The 18,553-nt window shown below is 39.4% G+C and overlaps 1 protein-coding gene across 1 annotated transcript in view; it reads left to right on the top strand.

Annotated features, from left to right (window-relative positions):
• Positions 1-200: 200 nt before the first annotated feature.
• KMO (kynurenine 3-monooxygenase) overlaps positions 201-18,553 on the top strand; it is a 37,148-nt gene continuing 18,795 nt past the window's right edge. The window contains 7 exon segments of the mRNA XM_047841082.1: positions 201-236; positions 2,264-2,333; positions 3,447-3,544; positions 4,733-4,822; positions 11,663-11,711; positions 15,177-15,264; positions 16,618-16,783. Coding sequence (XP_047697038.1) covers positions 201-236; positions 2,264-2,333; positions 3,447-3,544; positions 4,733-4,822; positions 11,663-11,711; positions 15,177-15,264; positions 16,618-16,783 — 597 coding nt within the window.

Here is an 18,553-nt window from a genome sequence, read left to right as displayed (position 1 = left end):
GGATGTGGATGATGGACTAGGCTGGAAGCTTGAGAAACTCTAATGTTTGACGGTCTTTCCTTGCAAGGATGAAAGAGAAAAAGAAGGAATGGCCAGAGATGTATGAAAACAACTGGAAAACAAAGGAAGGTTAGGGTGTCAACAAGAGAGTTAGTTAACAACATTCAATGTTGCTGAAAATTCTAGTGTGATCATTGAATATGGATGATCTTACAAAATCTGTTAGCAATGAGGCGGTAAATAAATTGCTATAACCTACATAAAGCTGTCAGAAGGCAACACTATAAAGTCTTCAGAAGACAACAGACAAAAAATTCTTCATAATCTCAAAGTAGGAAAACATTTCTTAAACAAGATACCAAATGCATTATTAATAATGTCAAAGATGGATAAAGGTGACTGCATTAAAATAAAGAACTCCTTTTTAAAAGCCACTGTAGAGTCTCACACTTGAAATGAATAGAACAATATGTCATCATACTTCAGTAATAAAAAAATTCTTTAAAGATATTGTAAAGTTTATTTTTTTTTTAAATTTTTTTTTCAACATTTTTTACTTATTTTTGGGACAGAGAGAGACAGAGCATGAACGGGGGAGGGGCAGAGAGAGAGGGAGACACAGAATCGGAAACAGGCTCCAGGCTCTGAGCCATCAGCCCAGAGCCTGACGCAGGGCTCGAACTCACGGACCGCGAGATCATGACCTGGCTGAAGTCGGACGCTTAACCGACTGCGCCACCCAGGCGCCCCAGATATTATAAAGTTTAAAAGGGAAGCCACAGAATGTAAGAAGACATTTGCAACATCTAAAAATGATGAAGACTGTACTCAGATCTATGAATAACTCAAGTTATCTGTAGGAAAAAAAGACAGATAATCCAATAGAAAATAGGCTAGAGGCTTAAACAGGCACTTTGTGGAAGAGATCCAAACAGCCAGTCAGTATATGAAAAAGAGTTTGACCTTTCTAGCAGTCAGTCATATGCAGATCAAAACCAAGCGCTTTCCTATCTTACCCATTCACCAGAAGATTTAAAAGTTTGAGAACACCAAGTGCTGGCAAAAATAGACTGTCAGAAACTGCTGTTGAGAAAACACACTGGTACAAAATTTCGAAACAGTTTGACACAATAAAGGTGAAGCTACATAAACCTTTGACCAGGAATTCCACTTCTGTGTATGAACCCTGCAGAAAATTTATGCACCTCTGTGCCAGAATACATGTACAAAAATGTACTTTGCAGCATTGTTAATAATATTCCTGGGCCATCATTTCACAATGTATACACTTATCAAATCATTATGTTGTGTATGTTAAATTTATACAATGTTATATGTTAATTATATTGCAATAAAACTGGATTAAAATAGGGGTGCCTGGGTGGCACAGTCAGTTAAGCACCCGACTCTTGATTTCGGCTCAGGTCATGATCTCACAGTTTTATGAGTTCAAGCCCCACATTGGGCTCTGGGCGGACAGTGCAGAGCCTGCTTGAGATTTTCCCTCTTTCTCTCTTTCTCTCTCTGCCTCTCCCCTGCTCTCACTCTCTCTTTCTCAAAAAATAATAAACTTGAAAAAAACTGGGAAAAAATATTCCCAGAGCAGAAACAGCTTCAACAGTAGAACAGCTAAATAATCTGTGAGATGTTCATGCAATGAAGAATCATACAGTAATGAAAGTGGGTGACCTGGAGTTTATGTGCAGATAGACGAATCTCAGAAGCATTATGTTGAGTTAAAGAAGAAAAGATAATAAGTGTGATTCTAATTATGTGATTCAAATGCAGACAAAATTAAACTATCCTGCCTTGGGATATATACCTAAGTGGTAAAACTATAGGAAAGCAAGGATGGGTTATTACAAAAGTCAGAATAACATTTACTCATAGGTGAAAGGCTGGGAATCTTAATTGGAGAGCAGGTGGGGGAGGTATGGATGGGTAGAGTGGCAGTTATATGGATGTTTGCTTTCTAACGATTCTGTAAACTGTACACGTTTTAAGATCTTTATGTATGAAAGTTATATCTCACTATAAAAATTAAAAAAAAAACACCAAAGCTACCTCTTGAAATGATACCGTTTAATCCTGAGTTAATCCCACTATTTTTCCAATGGTGCTTTCTGGTAGTGACTGAATAAATCGATGTGACAGCCAAATACAGTACAAATACAATGACACATGATGCTGCACTTTACCAGTAAAAATTCCATATATTTGTGACGTCAGATAAAAATATGAAAAACGTTGCTTTAATTCCTAGGTTGGATCATTAAATGCATGCTTCCTTGCAAAGAGGAATTTCCAAGTTGATGTATATGAAGCTAGGGAAGGTAAGACATTACTGAAAATTATGAGATGTGGTTCTGATTCTCTGATTTCTTTCTCATTACATTTTCTTTTACTGATATAACCATTGTATATCAGTGGTATTTCAGAATAGCAAGAAAAAGATTTCCACTGTAAAACATTCCTCTATCATTTTTCTCTTTCCTTTGTGTGTGTGTGTGTGTGTGTGTGTGTGTCCTTATAGGTATTTTATTTTTTTATTTTTATTTTTTTATTTTTATTTTTAATTTTTTAAATTTTTTTATTTAAATTTTTATTTTGCATCCAAATTAGTTAGTATATAGTGCAACAATGATTTCAGGAGTAGATTCCTTAATGCCCCTTACCCATTTAGCCCATCTCCCCTCCCACAACCCCTCTAGTAACCCTCAGTTTGTTCTCCATATTTATGAGTCTCTTCTGTTTTGTCCCCCTCCCTGTTTCTATATTATTTTTGTTTCCCTTCCCTTATGTTAATCTGTTTTGTCTCTAAAAGTCCTCATATGAGTGAAGTCATATGATATTTGTCTTTCTCTACTAATTTCACTTAGCATAATACCCCCCAGTTCCATCCACAAAGTTGCAAACGGCAAGATTTAATCTTTTTGATTGCCGAGTAATACTCCATTGTATATATATACCACATCTTCTTTATCCATTCACCCATCAATAGACATTTGGGCTCTTTCCATACTTTGGCTATTGTTGATAGTGCTGCTATAAACATGGGGGTGCATGTGTCCCTTCGAAGCAGCACACCTGTATCCCTTGGATAAATGCGTAGTAGTGCAATTGCTGGGCTGTAGGGTAATTCTATTTTTAATTTTTTTAGGAAGCTCCATACTGTTTTCCAGAGTGGCTGCATCAGCTTGCATTTCCATCTCTTTACATTTTAAAAAGAAATTTTTTTTTAGAAAGAGGAACTTCATTTTTTTTAACCTCAACTATCTAAATTTAACTTAATACAAAATTACTACTGTTAGTGTTTTCTTTAAAGGAGTTAACAAGGTCTTTTAACTTGGTCCTGAATGCACCAGTTATTCAGGTGCTATCTGCTCACTCTGTCCTAAGATAATAATGAGCTGTGTGTAATACAGAGTCTACTTTCAATGTCTTAGATCTCCGAGTGGCTAAATTTGCACGTGGAAGAAGCATTAACTTGGCCCTTTCTTATAGAGGACGGCAAGCCTTGCACGCCATTGGCCTGGAAGATCAGGTACCTTGTTAATGTATTTTCCTCGTAAAAGATAATACCTGCTATTTTCCAACAATTGCATGCTCTTGATTTCATCCGGGCTCAAAGCACCAATTAATGCCAAGAACCTTTGCATGGAAACTCAGTCTACAAAGGTTTTCAAACTTCTAAATTTGGCAGGAGGGTGAACATTGGACACTTGAGGCAGCCTGGGGAACTGGGACATGATGAGGGCAGGGGGATCCTGTGACTCTCCCTGATGATCTCTTCCGACACTGGGTTTGCAATCCAATGGTGGGTCTCAGCCTACAGGAAGTGTGACCTGAGGTTGCATCCAGGATGACAGGAGGCCGGCCTACAAACCTCATTCTTTTGACCATACAAGTCCATAATCTCTTACCCACAATTCTGTACTCCAAAGAGCTCTGGAAACAGAAAACTTCTCATCACTGATTCAGCAGCAAACTTGACCAGATGTGACGCTTTTTATGGCTTAAAAAAAAAAAAATCTTGGTTAGTGTGAATATGTTTCGCTACAGATATTTGTGCTGTGTTTTGGGGTGATGCCTCAGAGTCCACTGAGTGTTATGGGATATCCTTAGAATTACCTATCTAAAATTTGAAAACTTTAAAATCCTGAAACTGATGTGCCCTCAAGGGTTTGGATAAGACTTGTGGGTCCTCATGTAGTCTCAGCGTTGCCAAACTTCTCACTGTCTAGCAGTAGCTTGGAAATATGAACAGAAGTAATATATTTTTCTGCTATACTTTTGCTGACAAAGTGCCTTTTCAATGATCATATAAGCCAGTATGGATGTCAGTTCTATTTCCAGTTTCCTCAGATATGTGTGTGGGAAAATACCTTGCATGGGGTTTTGGGAGTCCTGGGTTTTACTCCTCATGCATTGCTCTGTTTTGTGATCGTGAGAAAATCTCTGACACTGACCCATTTCCCTTAATTGTAATATGTGATTTAGACCAGATAAAAAAGTCGATTCCAAAAGCTAAAGGTTAAAAAAATCAAAAATTAAGTTCTACAGGAACATAACTTTCCTTAAGTTTCCACAACACTGTGCTTCCACGGCTCTTTGCATTATTTTTTTAATTTTTTGAAAATATTTGAAAACTCACATTTTAAAACCAACATCTATCTTATTCTATGATGCCATATTATGCTAATTGAAATTGATATTTCTTGGTTTATTTCAGATTGTAGCCCAAGGTATTCCCATGAGAGCAAGAATGATTCACTCTCTTTCAGGAAAAAAGTCTGCAGTTCCCTATGGGACCAAGTCACAGGTTGGTTTACGCTGAAGATAATGTTTACTTACAGTGGAATCTAATGTCTGGACTTGACCCTTCCTTATTGGCCCTTCCTGTCTCTAGATCTGTCTTTGACATTGCCTGTGTCGGTCTGCAATTTGGACACACACACTAGTTAATAAATTAATCCATAGGAGATGAGATGCTTACAATTGGGCTCAGTTTCTAATAACCATTCAATAGAAGTAAGTTACATTGTCATCACTATTAGGCTCTTTGCCTCTATGCATTGTTCATGTTGGCCTGGGACACCCTTTCTCTCCCATCTTTCAGTTACACAGAGAAGATTACTATGTATTTATTGTCAAGCATAAAATGCAAGAACAACTCTAGAGGGTTTTACATTGTTGTTACCTTCTCCAAACTGACTCTCTTGCCCTAAATTTAACTGTAATGGAATTTAGAGAATGGACCAAAAATGTGTTTAGTGCTATATAATTTCTAAAACAACAGAGGCCAGATGGTGAAATCAAGTTTACAAAAGAAAATCCATTATTCTGCTTTGTGTTTCTATTATCTTTACATAGTAACGCACGGAGTGGGGAAAGTATGTATTTTTATCTAATATTTATACCTTCTAAGTTTGTTTCTTTGAGACAGAATGAGTGTACCAAACAGCTATCAACCAGAGAAAAACTCCAACTTGATTTTCCAACAAGGCCTTATTTTATTAAAGGCAGAGCCCAAATGAAGTTTATATTCTTTGAGTCTCTGAGCTCCCACAGAGCTCCCACTGCAGGTGGATTAGCGATTCTCAGACTCCTCTGGGATCTTGTTAAAGTGTGGAGTCTGATTCTGTAGGGCTACAGTGAAGGTAGAGATGATGCATTCTAAACACACCCAAGTGGTGTCCATGCTGCTGCTCCATGGACCACACTCTGGGCAGCAAGAGATAAAGCACATGTGCTCATGGGAACAAAGTCTGTGTGGCTCTTGTGATGACACAAGTGGCTGAAGCACCTCACACCCATTAGGATGCTACTCTCAGAAAACAAGAATGAAAACAGAAAATAACAAGTACTGGAAAGGATGTAGAGAAGTTGGAATGCCTGCTCACTGTTGGTAGGAATATAAAATGCTGCAGCCACTATGGAAAACAGTGTAGCCATTCCTCCAAAAATTAAAAATAGAATTTCCCATATGATCCAGCAGTTTCTCTTCTGGGTATGTATCCAAAAGAACTGAAAGCAGGGACTTGAAGAGATATTTGAACACTCATGTTCATAGTAGCATTACTTATAATAGCCAAAAAGTGAAAGTTACCCAAATGTCCATCAGTGGAGAAACAAAATGCGGTGTCCATGTATGTAAGATAATAAAAAAATCTATATTGGTTTCTACCCCTGGTTCCTGGCACAGAACTCCTAAAACTCTTGTAATTTCCTAAGTGATAAGAGCACTAGGAGATCTTTTCTTCTAATATTTGGTCTTTGATTGTAATTCCTAATCCAGAGCTCCTAAATCCCTTGGAATTTCCTGGGTGATAAGAGTGTCTTTTGTTCTAATGAGGTAACTCTCAGTGGGCTCCTGGATGGGGGCTGGTCACCAGAAAGACCAAGCCTTAATTAGAAGTTTGGAATTTTCAGCCCCACCCACCTGAAGAGAGGGGAGAGGGGCTGGAAGTGGAGTTAATGATCCAACATGCCCATGTGATGAAGTTGCCACAAAAATCTCAAAAGTATGGGGTTCAGAGAGCTTCCAGGTTCATGAACACACGGAGGTACTTGGAGATGGGTCACCCACAGAGGGCAAACACATATCTTGCCCTACACGTTTTTCCATCTAGATGTTTATCTGTACCCTTTAAACAGTAAGTCTACTGTTTTCCTGAGTTCTGCGAGCTGCCCTAGCAAATTAATTGAAACTGAAGAGGGGCTCATGGGAACATCTAACTTACAGCTGACTGGTTAGAAGCCCAGTTGCAAACTGTATTGCCATTGGCATTTGAAGTGTGTGTGGGGGGGAGTGGGGGGTACAATCTCATGGCACTGAACCCTAACCTTTAGGATCTGAGGCTATCCAGGCAGATAGTGTCAGAGTGATTAAATTGTGGGACAGCCAGCTTGTGTCACTGAGAAATGGCCTGGTGGAGGAATCTCCCCCCTCTCCCCACCCCGCGAAACACATCTGGTGTCAGAGTGTTGTGCATGTGGTAGTAAGTGGGAGTAAAGAAGACATTCACCAGAGGAGAAGGGGAGGTTTTCTATACAACATACACTGGAATACTGTTTGGCCTTAAAAACAAAGATTCTGACACCTGCTACAACATGGTTGAAACTGGAGGGGACTTTATACTAAGTGAAATAAGCCATTCACAAAAGGACAAATGCCAAATTACAGTTATGTGAGGTATCCAGAGTAGTTAAATTCACAGAAACAGAAAGTAGAAAGGTGGTTGCCAGGGCCTGGAGGGAGGGAGAAATGGGGAGCCATTGCTTAATGTGTAGAGAGTTTCAGTCTTATAAGATGAAGATTTCTGTGGATGGATGTTGCTGATGCCCATACACAGTGTGAATGTATTTAATGCCACTGAACTGTGTACTTAAAAAGGGGTTAAAATGGTAAATGTTATATCATGTGTGTTCTACTCGACAACATTTATTTAAAAAGTGGCAAAAAGTAAAACATTCCAACAACTAAGGGCCTATGGAGATGGGAGGGAGTGGGGAAAGATCCCTTTTTTTCCATTTAGTGACTTTCTAAAATAATAACCTGCTTATTTTTGGCATGGTAAAAACATAGGTACAGAGTCTTAATGTATGAGCCAGGCAGGAGAAGGAAGGGGAAGAAGATCCACTGATCATCCCTGATCAGATAAACAGTTTTGGATAATTAACACGTCCTGTTCAAGTGGCCCCAAGCTGGGCTTGGCGTTGTAGGAAAGGAACACAAGGTTTACACATACCAGTCAAGGGCAAGCTATACCTACTAAACGTATCCTGTCATAAACACTAACTCTTCTGTGTTCCATACTGCGTGCTAGTGCTGGTTACTGAGGACTGGGAGAGGAGCTTGTAAGCATTGAGGGAAGACGGTAATCAAGTTCTTGCAAAAAGAACTCTTCTGAGAGATGGAGTGCTCAGCTGTATGGTTTGGAGAAGGAAGAAGCTTCAGTTTTCCGAGAAGACCTCACGGAAAAAGCGAGGATTGAGGCGGACATTTTGTTTAAATATTAAATCGACAGCAAAATAGTGTTCTCCCAATTAAAGGAGCATCCGTCTATGGACGGAAGTTGGGTGAGACAAGAACTCTAAAAATATATAAATGTTTAAGCGCCCAGTGTGTATTGGGTAAGAACACTTGTGATGCACTTTCGCATTACAGAATCATAGCGTGATCAGCAACCTTGGATTCGTTGAATCCAACCACCTTGTTTTACGGATGATGAGACAGGCTGCATGAGTACATGAGGTCAACATCAAGGGAGGCACAGGGCAGGTGTCCTCATGGACAGTGGCCAGCGCAACATAGGTGTAGGAGGCGCTCCCAGGAGTGCTGGGCAGTATTGCTAAGTTGCATTATTGCTTTTCCTAAATTGAGAGTGACCACAGTAATCATCCCTACCTTTGTCTTGGATTCGCAGGGAGTTAGCTAAGAAGGCCAATTCTGACATCATTGCCTCCCCAGAGATTGGGTCAACAAAGTATGAGTAGACAGAGGAATAAAATATGGTTCAGAATATCAGAACATTAGATGAGCAGAGGGAAGTGGACCTGAGCACCAAACTGAGTTTCTTACCCCCAGCACTGGAGTGGGGGTGGGACAGCTTCATTTCTACTGGTGCCCAAGAGGTTGAAGGTGTTGGTGGGAGTTACCATATGGGACCTTCAACACAGAAGAAGCAGGAAGTGATCACTCACCCACGGTCCTGTCATTCTGAATTCTTAAGAACTCAGTCAGTGCTAAATTTGCAGCCACCTTTCTTTCTTTGGTTTGCATCATTACTCTTATGACAGGGTTGAACATGGGGCCTCCTTTAAGAACTACATAAAATTGCCTTGAATCACTTCCACAGCCTGTGGAAGTCAAAAGCCCTCCCATGACCCCAGGATTTCTGCAAATCCCCAGGCAGCCCATCTTCTGTTGGCATCAACCTTCTCTGAGCCTCCTTCCTCCAGCTGTTGTATTCTCTGCCTTTCCTCCCTGGCAGGGTCCAGACTCTTCCAGTCTTGCTCATTCCAGCCATCTCCCTCCCAAATTGTCCTGGGAACTATCAAAATATTCTCTGACATACAGAGCAGGTCAGAGCTCCCCAATTTTTTTAATGATGCAAAGAAAAAAAATTTTTAATTTTATTTTAATTCCACTGTAGTTAACATACAGTGTTATTTTACTTTCGGGTACACACGATAGTGATTCAACACTTCCATATACTACTAGGTGCCCATCAGGATAAGTGTACTCTTAATCCCCTTCACCTATTTCTCCCATCCCCCCCCCACCTCCCCTAGCTCCCTAGTTCCTATGCCCCAAATAGAGGAATAGAGCCCCCTTAGTAGAAAACATTCCCTTTTACAGGCTTTCAGGATATAGGGTATAAACATGTTTTTCTAAAATATCTGAAAAAGTCAGCACTGCAACTCTTGTTGTACAAATCTCCAAAGGAGATTATCAAATTTCCTTTAGGCTTCATTGTTAATGTTTTGGTTACAAGGACCTCTTTATACTTCCTGACTTGTTTCTTCTTTTTTTAATCACTGTTGTATTTTATTAAGGACATTTGTGAAGGTTCGTTTGAAACAACCTGGTCTGTAAAATACAACTGAGTCACTAAGCAGCAACAGACAGAAGCCAGTTTCAGTCTTGGATTAATGTCGAATTCATTTATAATTACTCTACTATATGTCTAGGAAGAATACATAGGATTTTTTAAAATGCAATATGATGAGTAAGGACAGTTGAATACTGACTCACAAAATAGACTAAATTGTAGTCATTTGAGCTGCTATTTGAAATTTATGGCTGCCAGCTGACAACCAGAGTTCTTTTTTGTTTTTGTCATTGTTGTGATAAATAAGTTTAATAAAGCTATCCAGATAGGAAATGTGGAGCTGGACTATGAGAATTATTTCTTTGTAGCCTTCACCAGAGATGCAGTTACCCCCCCCCCCCCAGTCTTATTGAGAAACAATGGATGTTCATCACTATAATAAGTTCAAGGCGAACAACGCTATAATTTGATTAACATGTATGGTGAAGACTTGTTTGTTCTTATTTTTTCTTCATAAGACCAACTTTTTAGAATAGGCATTGGAGAAGTGGGGCTTGATGCGGGAGGCTCTAACTTTCGCCTGCAGATGCCGGGTGGAAGGACAGGGACTCTCCACAGGACCCATGTGTGTATCAGTTCCCAAATGATGCAGATGTCAACCAAGCCTGGCCACTGATAAGGAAAGAATAGTTTCCCTCCGTATATGAGTTTCCCTAATTTAAATGTTTCCAAACATATTTTGAATGGCAAGTGTGGTTTCCATTGAAATTAGGTCATTAATGACACAGAAGACTGGAAAACAGAACAAAAGAGGCAGAGAATGAAGTCCTGTTCGTTTTAATTCACAGCAAAGACACAGGAAGCCCCTCTTCAGTCATTGCCTCTGTAGCATGACCGAATTGTTTTTACACCAACTGTAGGGTTCACTGTTAATATTAAATGTCTACTTTGGGATGAGGTGAAGATTTATAAAATGAGCATATTTGTATGAAATGATGTGATGTTTCAAAATTTGGGAAACATATGCTTTAAAGTTTTAAAGAATATATTCACCCTGAACTGTGAGGTTGTATTATGACTTTCACGGGCCCTAGGTGGGCACTTTCACCTTTGTGGGTCCCTCTCCCTCTGAAACAATAAATATTAAAAATTAGATTTTAGGAGGGCATTGGTATAAAGATGAAAATAACCCAGGCTGGGGTGCCAGGGTGGCTCAGTCAGTTAAGCATCCAACTTTGGTCAGGTCATGAACTCATGGTCTGTGGGTTTGAGTCCCACGTCAGGCTCTGTGCTGACAGCTCAGAGCCTGGAGCCTGCTTCAGATTCTGTGTCTCCCTCTCCCTACCCCTCACCTTCTCATGCTCTGTCTCTGTCTCTCAGAAATGAATAAACATTAAAAAAATAAATAAAAATAAAATAACCCAGGCTGGATTCATTCCCATAGATTCATTACAATTATTTTTTTCTTCTAATTTCAGTATAAACTAAAATTAAAACATTTTCGTGAACCCCTAAAAGTATGTGGACCCTGGGCATTGTGCCCACTGTGCCTTTTGGAACAGGCGGCCCTGTTTAATTGTCCTGTAAAGTCAGAAATAAAGAACACATGTCCCAGGGAGGGCTGACCCTGCTTCTATGCACAATTTCCTCACCATTACCATCCCCCCCCCACACACACATTCCTTTCACATTTAATGAATGCCTTCCAGGTAGTCTCTTTAGGAAATACCACATTTATTCCAACGTCGCTGTCATTACTGAAGTTTTTCTAACACATCAATTTGTAGATCTAAGATGAAAATACAAGATGTTGTTAAAACTATCTTAGTAAAAATAACATTTTTGCTATAAAAGAAGGATTTGGTTTTTATAATATCAAACCTTGAAAAAGCCAAAGTTGTAACTTGAACATTGTTTTATATGTATTTGGTTAAAGTGTTTATTTTTAAGAGGCTAATTAGCTAAATGGTTATGAAACTAAGTTGGCAAACGTCTGCTAAGTATTTCCTATTGCTGAATGAATAATAATGAATAATGTGAATAATGATGAATAATATTTGTCTATTCTTCAGAAGTAAACAGTATCTACTATATTTTTCTTGCAGTATATTCTTTCTATAAGCAGAGAAAATCTAAACAAGGAGCTGTTGACTGGTAAGTCCAATGCTTTATTCTGTTGTCACTTTCAGTAAAGCACGTAAGCCTAACCCTGTTACGTGATTCACTGGGATTTGCTTACTATTCCTTTTCATGGGTTATTCATGGGTGATTAAGGGCAAGGCTATGTACAATACAAAGTCCTTGAAAAGTAGTAGTGATGCATCCTCTGACATCTCTTTTTCATCTTGTCACTGATCTAAATAAAAATCATTTGTTCAACACACGTTGAATTCCTATTGTCTTTTCAACACCGGAATGAATGAGTGTTCACCCCGGAAGAACTCATGGAGTAGAGGAACAACAGATACCCTCGAATGATTTGCAAAATGACACGATTAGCTCTTCACTATGGAAAGATAAAAAGCAGTAGTTGAAGGCTGAAGAGGGCTGCAGTCTTCAGAGTATTATGATAATCCCTGGGTGCATAAAGCCAACCCTGAACTTAAAGCCAGAGCACAGGGGCCAATTTGTAGGAATTGTAGGAAACCAAATAGCAGAGGGTGTAGGAGGTTGAAAAAGAGGAAGGCATAAAACATACCTTGAGGACTCTAATGTGTTACAGACACACCTGTTAATGGAGAAGCCACTGGATTGCAAATTAAACTTGCAGCATGGATGATCAGTGCAATCACTTGCCAGGTAGCCGTTGGCCATAACAGCTTTTTCTCCTCTTCAGTATTTGTGCTAATTAGATTCATTCCCTGCAGAACATAACACTTGAGTAATTCTATCTTTTTTTTAACATTTTTTTAATATGAAATTTATTGTCAAATTGGTTTCCATACAATAGCCAGTGCTCATCCCAAAAGGTGCCCTCCTCAATACTATCTTTTAAATCAACTCCTCTCTGTAATCCAGAAGCCTCTGAGTTCTGGAGAGCAGAGTTTCTACATGATTATCTGTGTTTCTCCCCACCCTTCTACCCAGTGTTTCTGTTGAATTGAATTGAGCTGGCAGGAGGTGTGCTGGGAAGATCACTCTAGCTGATTCACCACGGACTTCAGAAATAGGGCTCAATATTCTTCTTAATTTTACTTCTTGACTTACATTTGCAAGACCATCTTTTGGATGGGTAGATGGGGGGGGGGGTAGGTGGCTAGATATACTGATATTGGTCTCAAGAAGCCACAAAACAGCTTTTTAAAAAGTGGTATGGCCAACCTAAGACAATCTCTTTAGAGCATCTCTGAATTTATTAAGAATGAGAGCAAACACTCACTGAGACCCCGGGGAGTGTGTTAAGTGCTCTATAGAGCACTCTATAGATGCTCTATAGCGCATCGATTTTTATAACCCTCCCAACAGCTCTGTGAGGGAGGAGCTCCTTTTCCCTCAGTTTGACAGGGGAGGAGGCTTCTCATGCTCCCCCTACAGCAGCCCACACTGCTAATAAGTGGTAGAGTCTGTACTGGAGCTGGATCTGTTACTCCAAAGTCCATGCCTTTATCTCCTAGAGTCAGTGCCTCCAATATTACACATGAAATATCTGCTAGCAGTAGGAGCTACAACCTGGGAAGAGCTGATCTTGGTGGGCAGACCAGAAGCTCCCATACCTGGTTTTCCTTGGGAACGTTCTGCACAGTGTGCAATTTCATAAATGCCAGAAATATGTGAATAAAGTGTACATACATGGAATTTCTCTTTTTTTCATTTCATTTATTTTATTTTTATTTTATCTTTTTTTTAAATAAGTTTCAAGTTTTTATTTAAATTCGTTAGTTAACATATAGTGTAATATTAGTTTCAGGAGTATTTAGTGTTGCATAAAATACCCAGTGCTCATCACAAGTGCCCTCCTTAATACCCATCACCCATTTAGCCCATCCCCCCCCCCCCAGGCCAAACAGACTCTCTTAACCTCCAAACGTTGTTTGGCATATAAACTCTTTCACACAGCTGTCCTTCCTTTACACAAACATGTGAGCTGCCAGCTCCATGTGCAAACACTCCCTCCTGACTGCACAGCCTCCCCTCTGAAGGTGTGGTAACAAAATCATTCCCCTGCATCTCATGTAGGATTGTTTCATGGTTCACTGTCCAGGGCCGGGAGGGAGGGGTTTGTTAATAATTGTTAAGCAAAGCAAGCAGGAAAAGGGCATGCAATCAAGTAAGTTTGATAAATCCTGCATGAAACAAATTTGAAAGTTTTCTTACAGTATTTCTCAGGGCCTTTATTCAGCTAGTCTGCATTGTGGATTTTCTAAGGCAACACTGTCCAAGATTTGGCCACAAAGGCCAGCCACTTGTATAATTTAACATTTTATATTAACCACATTTAAAGGCCTAAAAAGAAACAGGTGAACTTAATTTTAACAATATAATTATATCCGAAATATAATCATTTCAATGGGTCATCAATGGAAGATAGTGATGCATGAGACCTTTTTTATTTGGTACTAAGTTGTCAAAACCCAGTGGGTGCAACACATCTCCATTTGGACTAGCCACATTTCAAGGACTTGAGCCACATGTGTTTGAGGACCAGGACCGCACAGCCTAGAAGGTCAGAGTGTTAGCATTTTTCCAATCACTCTGACCACAAAACAGTTTTTTTGGGGGGAGCATATTCCAGGGCTAGTGTTCTGTGGAAAATTCTTTGGGATGTATTAGTGTACACTTAAAAAATAAACGTAATTTAATTTAATTTTTTCAAGAGTTAAAGCACATTTAGGGTTTATAAAAGATATCCTTAGTTGTTCAGATAAATTCTGATTTCTCCAAAGTTATTTGTCAAAAGATTTCTTAAACATAGAAAGTAGATCTGACTTGTAGCTTTAAGAACAGTAAATAACCTGTAATTATAGATCTCCTATCCATGAGAATTAATGGAGGCAAAAATCATACTTACTGCTATGGCAAGAATATGACAATTCATTAATTTCTATAGATTGCTAACAGGCAAAAAAAAAAAAAAGCACCAGAATACTTTGATTCTATTTATTGAGAAGTTTTAGATCTTCTTACTCATTTTTTCCCTCAGTGTTCCAGTGTTTGATTACAAAAAGAATTAGTATCAAAATCTATATCTGTGACTTGACTCAGAAGTCTAGAGAACTACTAAAAAGAGATATAGAATGAGGCATAGCATGAGAAAAGGAGTTTGGCTGAGTATTTCTAATCACAAAATCCGAAATGAGAGGCAAATTTTAAAATATGTGATGCCTGCTTCTTTTCCAGGGTGACAACCATCACAGTAACGTAAGAATTTGCATAATGGAATTAGTTGTATTTTTTTTAGATGAGGATAGTTGATTTGTATTCATCTCTTTTACTACCAAATTATCCTAGAACATTTGCCAAATAATTGTCAAATTACCACTTTGTGCTAATTCATTATTACAGTCTTAAGAATAAACATCTCTATCATTACTGTTCTCGGGAAATAATAATTTCAATTTCATTAAGTGAAATAAGAATTGGAATTTCATTTCCATTTGCTCATTTTCTTTGTCTCCTCAGCTGTTGAGAAATACCCCAATGCAAAGGTGCACTTTGGCCACCGGCTGTTGAAATGTAATCCTGAGGAAGGAGGGATCACAGTGCTTGGGTAATCAGTGGTCTTGACTGCAGAGGTGAAGGGTTAGAGCAGTGAACTGTATCTGTAAACTTTGTTCTTTGGCTTCTTTGAAAGATTTAAATGATTACTAAAAGGGACTCAAAGAAACATCAAAAACCAGCCTTTGGATGACTTCTGAATACCAACACAAGTGATTCTTCTTGATTCTCATGCGGGCTCGGCATCCTACCATGTTCCACACTGGTAGCCACACTCTTCAAATGCTCTCTGCCCTGTGTTCCCTCTCCTCTTTCTGGAAACTATTTGCCTCTCCTTGGCTGCCTCTATGTCCTCTAAAGTTCCTAGCTCCATGCCCCATCCTTGGGACATGTCATGGATTCCCAGTCCACTCAACCACCACTTAAAAATTCCCTTTGCTAAAATGAACCTCCCTAGCCCATGCCTCTGTCTCCCCTCTCAATTCTTCTTTCAGTACTGATCCATGTTAATGTTCTGTTAAACACCTTCACAGGCACCGCTTGCCATGCTTTCAAACATATCTTAAAACTTGACCATCAATTTCTCTCCAAGCATGTCCAGTCCTGACCTCCTTAATGTCGTTAATAATTAGAATCATTCTTGGTGTGCCCTTTTCCTTGCTTTCTCCCATTAAATCTATGACCCTGCCCCATCTTTCTTACTCCCCGGTTGGCTTCAGAGCCTATGTCTTTCTTCTGAGGCCCATGGTCCCTGGGTTCTCACACTTGCACACGCAGGCTACTGCAATCACCTTGTCCTCTCCTTGTCCTCTCCCCCCTGTACTCTGCCTCCAGTTCAATACCTCCAGTGCCAAATGAGTTTTCCTAAATTACCACTCTTCATTCACCATCCCCTCAATGGAAAAAGTTATTTTCTCTTTTGCCAGAAGAATGTATTTAAACCTTTTGTCGTAACATTAAAAATTCTCTTCTTCTCCTCCCTCTTTTCCTTCCCCATATTGTACTCTTTTCTTGAGCTTGTCTTCCAATACCCTCCACTCACGCTAAACACACTGTTCCTGGCAACTCCTGTGCCATCTCTGCCCTGGTCCATCCCTTCCCTCACTCTGCCTTCTTCTCAAGACTCTTCCTTTGTGCAGGGGACTCTAGCCTTAGTCACATTTCAGTGGCCTGGCATGTCCTTATTAATTGGTGTAGTGGTGTTATTCTCATTCTCATGAGCAACACCACCATAGAGGTGAGGGTTGTCATCTTAACTCTATAGCTATCAACTCTAAGCTCAAAATCAGATATGTACAAGTGAGGAGTGGCCCTCTTGAGTTGCTACTTTTTATATCCAAGTAGAGGAACAGCATCATTTTTACCACTAGATTATTTTTTTTGGATGGTTCATTTTATTTTTCAGATCTGACAAAGTTCCCAAAGATGCCACTTATGACCTCATTGTAGGATGTGATGGAGCCTACTCAACTGTCAGAACTCACCTCATGAAGAAACCACGCTTTGATTACAGCCAGCAGTACATTCCTCATGGGTACATGGAGCTGACGATTCCACCCAAGAATGGGAATGTAAGTCCTTTCCCTTCTTTGGCTCCTTCCCATAGCCCTCCTGCCCCTTGGACTAGTGAAGATGCATATTCTAGTGCACTTGTTCTCAATAGCATATTTGGATGAGTTCTGAGGTCTGCTATAGTCCTTTGCAAAGAATAATAAGTTGGGTGTACAAGTATCCCTTTAATATAATTTTGGGGATCCTGGATGGCTCAGTCAGTTAAGCATCTGACTCTTGCTTTTGACCCAGCTCATGATCTCATAGTTTGTGGGTTCGAGCCCTTCATTGAGCTCTGTGCTGACAACCTGGAGCCTGCTTGGGATTCTGTCTCCTTCTCTCTCTGCCCCTCCCCTGCTTGCATTCTCTCTCTCTCTCAAAAATAAATAAATAAACATAAAAAAAAAAATAACATCACTTCTCTCCCTTGCCGTCAAGATATGCTTTCTTGAGTGGTCAGGAAAGAAGAGGAATTACAGCTACCCTACTGGGAACACAGAGGGAATTTGTCTGACATAATAATGTCATTTTTCTATTTTTTTTTTGGTAGAAGAAAAGTGGGTCAGGAATCATTCTGTACACTGACAATCCAGAGTTCCTATACTCATGATTATACCAAGTAATGATTATTAAATAAAATGAATAGCAAGCTAATGCAAAGATATTTTCATTGCATGTTTTCTCACTTCCTGGTTCCCAGGTTAAAACCTATGGGGCTTGAGGCAAATACATCATAGCTATGTTTTATATTATCGTAGCAAATAAATGTAGAATCTTATTAAGGGAAGTTAAAATACCAACAGAAGCAATAAGGATATTGGCTTATAGGTAAAGATAAGTAAATAGCACTAATTTAAATTTGAGTTACATAAAGAACATCTATTTTTAAGGTATTTTTAAGATGTACTTTATCCTATCTGAAATCCACACGTCTATAACATAGCTAGTCAATTTGTAATAGTGCTATTATATATCAGGTATATACCAAATTGTATGAGCCAGTCAAATCTATAATATATCACTAAATCATTGTTTTCCTAGTTCTTCCTCCTGGTCAGAAAAGTAGTTAGTAATTCTTAAGTGCTAATTTTACATTTTTCAGGTGAACTTTGTTCTCATGGCTCAGGATCTGATAATTCTGGTTTACAAGATAATAGGATTCTGTTAAAAATTGTCCCAGACTAGGGGCCCCTGGGTGGCTCAGTCAGTTGAGCTTCCGACTTTGGCTCAGGTCATGATCTCACAGTCTCTGAGTTCGAGCCCCGTATCGGGCTCTGTGCTGACAGCTCAGAGCCTGGAGCCTGCTTCAGATTCTGTGTCTCCCTCTCTCTCTGACCCTCCCCCATTCATGCTCTCTCTCTCTGTCTCAAAAATAAATAAACATTTAAAAAAATTGTCCCAGACTTGAGTGGAATCAGGCCTTTTAACGTAGATTTAAGATAGCCATTTATGGGCGCCTGGGTGTCTCAGTCGGTTAAGTGTCTGACTTCAGCTCAGGTCACGATCTTGTGGTCTGTGAGTTCGAGCCCCGCATCGGGCTCTGGGCTGATGGCTCAGAGCCTGGAGCCTGCTTCCGATTCTCTGTCTCCCTCTCTCTCTGCCCCTCCCCCGTTCATGCTCTGTCTCTCTCTGTCTCAAAATTAAATAAAAACTTAAAAAAAAAAGATAGCCATTTATTTTCTAGGTGTTCGTATTTAATAGTGATAATTATTGGTTAACAAAAACTCACTGCTTTTAATTTTTTTTTTTAAGTTTACATCCAAATTAGTTAGCATAAAACTCTCTGCTTT

Source organism: Prionailurus viverrinus, chromosome F1, assembly GCF_022837055.1.
Source record: "Prionailurus viverrinus isolate Anna chromosome F1, UM_Priviv_1.0, whole genome shotgun sequence".
Lineage (NCBI taxonomy): Eukaryota > Metazoa > Chordata > Mammalia > Carnivora > Felidae > Prionailurus > Prionailurus viverrinus.
This window is presented reverse-complemented; position numbering and strand designations above follow the sequence as displayed.